The 5,383-nt window shown below is 38.6% G+C and overlaps 1 protein-coding gene across 1 annotated transcript; it reads right to left on the minus strand.

Annotated features, from left to right (window-relative positions):
• Positions 1 to 358: 358 nt before the first annotated feature.
• Positions 359 to 5,013, minus strand: LOC107857974. Its single transcript, XM_047407771.1, has 2 exons — positions 4,275 to 5,013; positions 359 to 573 (listed from the first exon to the last, which is right to left on the minus strand). Exons 1-2 carry the CDS (start codon positions 5,011 to 5,013, stop codon positions 359 to 361), a joined length of 954 nt encoding a protein of 317 aa, XP_047263727.1.
• Positions 5,014 to 5,383: the final 370 nt, after the last annotated feature.

Consider the following 5,383-nt stretch of genomic DNA (forward strand, 5'->3'; position numbering starts at 1 on the left):
GATAAACTCTCTTTTTCTCTTCACGGATCTGAGATCTCCTATGAAAATTTTATTTTCTCCTTGATTTTTTTTATCCTTTTCCAAATCCTGCCTGAGATGGTGGAGAAACCTCCTATTTATAAGTGGATCCGGACTTGAATGTCCGGATTCGAAACTCAAAATAAACCCACCTAGTCGATTTGAAATTTGAAATCTCTCTCTGAATCCGAATCTCCACTTTTTGGGCCATTTAATAGCGATTTTGAGTCCCTTTTCCATTGTTATACGGATTAGGGGACTATTCTCTTCTGTCATCCTCGGATTCATGAGCAGGGAGGTCAGTTTTGGTGTGATTTTTGCAGGCATGGCAGATGGCCAGCTATGGTGGTTCCATCTTCAACAAAGTGGAGAAAGGACGGAGATGAGAAGGGTGAAAGAAGGGGGCATTGTTGTTGTTTAGGGAAAGAGGAGATGAAGACGTGACTCTGGCTTCACTGAAAAGAGAAACCATACGCGTCTGTTGCTGGTGATGAGCATTTAATGTATAGACTCCATTTTGACCAGCTTTGATCCGTTCGATTTGATCGGACGATCCTAAAAATAGTATTTTAAAATAATAAATAGTAAAAAAAATGCTTGTATATGTGTGTGTAAAATATTGATTAAAAATATTTTTTTTATCTGTTTGATATTTGATCGAAACAACCCCAAATTCAAAAATACATTAAAGGTGGATTAATATTGGAATATATATATAGACGTATATATAGATATAATTATACAATTGAACTCAGGCCCTTGGGTTGGGAAGCAAAATTAGCGGACTAGATTGATCTGTGTCGGTTAGATGAAAAAAGGCGAGGCAGATATGACAATTATACTGAATTTCGGGCTAATTTTTGGGCACTCATTTCAAATTTATAAAATAAGAGTTGGTTTCGAAAACTGAGATTGGATTATCGTCAGCCCGATTACTCTTTTTCTATTGAAATTAAATTTATTGACGCTTCCTGATATCCTAAAAATTATTTATTTTTTAGTTCTTATGTATATAAATTATAGACATATCTTGCCTAAGCGCCCAATTTGATTTTTTATTTAATATTAACAATATATACATGTGTGTAAAAATAAGAATAAAATAAAATATATGTAAAATTACAAATATAATAACAATATATATATACTCCTTATAAATATATTTTACGTAACAAAAATATGCATATCTGATCACAATATTGTGCCAAAAATAAAGTTAGAAATAATGTGAATACCAAAAGGTATATATTTTACTCATTAAAATATTTACTTATACTTAATTAAAATATTTTGCATTATGATGAGAAAATAAATTCTCCTTTTATAAAAATTTGTAGAAACAGAAAAAATACGAATCTTATTTTTATTAAATTTTAAAAATTATTTAGGGTCAAGAAGCATAAAAAAAAGTAATTAAAGGAAAAAGGGCGAGTCAAAATTAGGTGTCAACAGTTGCCCCTGAGGGGCCGAATATTTGTGTAAAAATCTTTGGGCACTCACGTTGACGTAACCAATTTTATCTCGGGCAGAACAAAATGTTTGAAAGATTATGGTCGGGCTCCAGTTTTTGAGCTGCCTACATATCTCGGGCTCCACGAGTAATCATGCCATTTATAGTTCGAATTGTAGCAAAATTTTGATATTTATCAAAATTTGTCCCAGTATAGAATTATGGTAACACTAGGTTCCTGCGGGATGATAACAAACTTTCAGCACGAATGAAATGGATATGGGTGCAAGTCCCGAAATTGATTGGGGATGAGAAGACGTTGGATAGTGACATCTGCTGAGGATCTTGAGAGAAAAGGAGATAATGATTTTTCAAAAATTGCCCCAATGCTGGATTAAGACGGCACTGGGTGATGACAAAAAATAAAAACAAAAACTTAGAGTCGAGTTGAGTTTCTTCACCGAAATCGTTGACGTAGCTAGGGATGCTTGACATTTCGCTTGCTTGCCCCAGTTTGATTCTAAGAGGGTAGTTTCACGTTGTACTGCATGGTCCTGCAAAACAGATAACAGGGTGAAAAGTACCTGTTGTTCGCAAGTTTGTAAATTGAATTTGTAATGTAAAGAATAGAGTTTAGATATTCAAACTAATATTGTCTCTGTCTGTAGAGGCCATCGACTAGCGGGGCAATAACTGAAATGTAAACAGCCTCCGTCGGCTGAAATGTAAATAGCCTCCATCGGCTGGACTGTAAATAGCCTCTGTCGGCTGAAATATAAATAGCCTCCGTCGGCTGAAATATAAATAGCCTCCGCCGGCTGAACTGTAAATAGCCTCCGTCGGTTGAGCAACTGCTTAAATGTAAATAGCCTCCGTTGGCTGAAATAGAAATAGCCTCCGTCGGTTGAAATGTAAATAGCCTCTGCCGGCTGAACTGTAAACAGCCTCCGTCGGCTGAGCAACTGCTTGAATGTGAATAGCCTCCGTCGGTTGAAATATAAATAACTTCTGACGGCGGTACATTTGCCCAAAGGTAAACTACCTCTATTTGTCAAGGCGGCCCTTAGTCTGAACGAGATGACGGTATTGCTGTTGGAACTTGATGTTGTTGTGATAATGGCTTTCTTGTGCGCTTGCTATGGTGTGGACCTCTAATTGGGAGGCTATGCTTTGTTTGCTGAAATGCAATTCTCCGATATGGCTGAGTGTTGTTTTGCTTATATACATTCTTGGATTTGTGGTGGGGCATCCCCCTTGCTGGGGCACAACTCCTGATATGGCGGAGAGTCGTATTGCCCATTTGCATCCTTCGATATAGTAGAGGATCGCTTTGCTTGCTTATGTACAGTCTTCAGAATGTGGAACTCGACTTTGTTTGCTTATATACAGTCTTCAAAATGTGAATTCTCGACTTTGTTTGCTTATATACTATCCTTTGGAATGCGGAAGTTTGACTATGTTTGCTTATATATGCAGTCCTTGCCCTGCGGAATCTGGACTTTATTGAAGTCAGACGGCATTCTCCAATTTGTGTAGTTTGTTGGGAGAAGTGAATAGCCTAATCTTCCTATGAGGATCCTCTTTTCTTAGTTTCCGACCCGGGCCTTCAAAATATACCTGCGAAAGAATTCGAATAAAACTCTTAGAGTTTGTGAGGATTAGTATAAATATATGTAAAAAGAATAAAGAAAGGGAAGAATATTGGCTCATGTCACAGTGGTAAGCCGCATGATGCCCCTGATCCGATCCCAAAGCTTGGCTTGATATAGTTTTCCAATTCCTATTTTCCTGCACTCAAAGAAAAATTCTTAGTTGGGAGGGGGTGTTGATTTGTGTCGACTTGGAAATCCTGGATTTGTTTATGAAATTCTCCAACACTCCCTCGGTTGCTCAATCACTCCCAAATCTGGAGTTTCAGTAGGTGGGAAAGTTGAAAGTATGGTGAAAAATACATATATGTATATATGTTTTCGCAAATACTAGGAATATATTAAGTATATATAATAATCCTTTGTCGTTTTTAGATTATGACATGTTCGGAAATCCGTTAAGCCTCCATTTGTTAATCGTGACCTATGTAGCTTTATCCTTTAGGTGGAGCTACTCTGACTGTCGATGCTACGACGATTTGGTGGTGAGATCGCTTATATTCTAGGGCTATACTACGAGCGATAGGGTATTTTTCTAAAGGTAAGACCAAACCTTTTAGGTTGCCTACGTATCCTTATAACAGGAATCAGGTTCGCACGTAGTTCGATTACAACGAAAAAAGTGAAAATATGATGCAGTGACCGAGCCTGACTCAGGATACCTACGTATCCTAAGAATAGGAATCAGGTCATAACGTAGTTTCATACAAAAGATAAAGTAAAATAATGAAATGACCGGGCCTGACTCAGGCTGCCTACATATCCAAGTGGAATCAGGTCAGGCCGTAGTTCATTACAATGAAAAGGCAAAATATGAAGGGGACCGAACCCAATGTGGATTACCTACGTATCCCGCCGTGGGAAGTCAGGTCGAGCGTAGTTCTGAATATATAAAAGGATGATGTTTTTGAGTTTTCTAAGGAGACCGAACCCTATGTGGGTTGCCTACGTATCCCGCCGTAGGAAATCAGGCTAATACGTAGTTCTATTATATTAGAGAAAAATGCAAAAAGTACAAACAAACAACTAGTTCTAATGTCTTCAAATGTAGTACTTCTTGATGGCGTCTGAGTTGATCGGCTTTGTACTTACTGTGCCATTCATTTCTGCAAGGATTACTGCTCTTCATGAGAGTACTCGGTGAACCATGTAAGGACCTTTGGCTTTATCTTGGTGAGGGAATATCTTCTTCAATACTAACTGTCCCGGTGTGAATCGACGAGGTTTGACTTTCTTGTTGAACACCTTGATAATTCTATTTTGATAGAGTTGACCATGGCAGACTGCATCCAACCTCTTCTCGTCAATGAGCATCAGTTGCTCCATCCTGCTATGAATCCATTCAGAGTCGTCTAGACCAACCTCTTGAATGACTTTTAATAAAGGTATCTCTACTTTTGTAGGTATCACTGCTTCCGACTCATAAACCAACATGTAGAGAGTTGCCCCAGTAGAAGTTCTGATTGTGGTGCGATATCCAAGTAAAGCATATGGAAAATTCTCATGCCATTCCCTATTACCGTCCACTATTTTCATCAAGATCCTCTTGATATTCTTGTTTGCAGCTTCAACCACTCCATTTATTTGTAGTCGATAAGCCGTGGAATTTCGATGAGAGATCTTAAACTTTTTGCAAATCTCTCTCATCAAATCACTATAAATATTGGCTCCATTATCTGTTATGATTGATTCTGGAATTCCAAACCAGCAGACTAAGTTATTGCGAACAAAATCTGCTACCACCTTCTTGGTTATGACCTTATGTGTCGAGGCGTCAACCCACTTTGTGAAGTAATCGATAGCGACCAAGATAAAACGGTGTCCATTGGACGCAGGAGGCTCTATGGGCCCAATAACATCCATGCCCCAAGCAGTAAACGGCCAAGGAGAACCCATCACATTGAGTTCGTTTGGCAAAACTCGTATAAAGTCTCTATGAACTTGACATTGGTGAAACGTCTACACGAATCAAATACTATCCCTCTCCATAGTCATCCAAAAGTATCCAGCTCTCAAAATCTTCTTCGCAAGCATGAAACCGTTCATGTGGGGTCCATAGATTCCTGCATGTATCTCCTCTAACAATCTTGTGGCCTCCGTGGCATCAACACATCGTAGCAATCCTAGGTCTGGAGTCCTCCTATATAGGGTTTCCCTATTGAGAGAGAAGTGATTGTCCATCCTTCTTAAAGTCCTCTTCTGTTTGTTAGTAGCGCCTTTTGGATATCCTCCTGCTCCAAGAAACCTCTTAATGTCGTAGTACCAC

Source organism: Capsicum annuum, chromosome 2, assembly GCF_002878395.1.
Source record: "Capsicum annuum cultivar UCD-10X-F1 chromosome 2, UCD10Xv1.1, whole genome shotgun sequence".
In the NCBI taxonomy this organism is placed as follows: Eukaryota; Viridiplantae; Streptophyta; class Magnoliopsida; order Solanales; family Solanaceae; genus Capsicum; species Capsicum annuum.

Bases quoted from the DNA above. Each gene is read 5' to 3' on its own strand.
- LOC107857974 (XM_047407771.1), bottom strand. From the start codon at position 5,013: ATGGGTTCTCCTTGGCCGTTTACTGCTTGGGGCATGGATGTTATTGGG. The intron at 574-4,274 runs GTCCTTACATGG...TACTATTTTTAG, and splicing joins TCACCAAGATAAAGCCAAAG to GATCGTCCGATCAAATCGAA.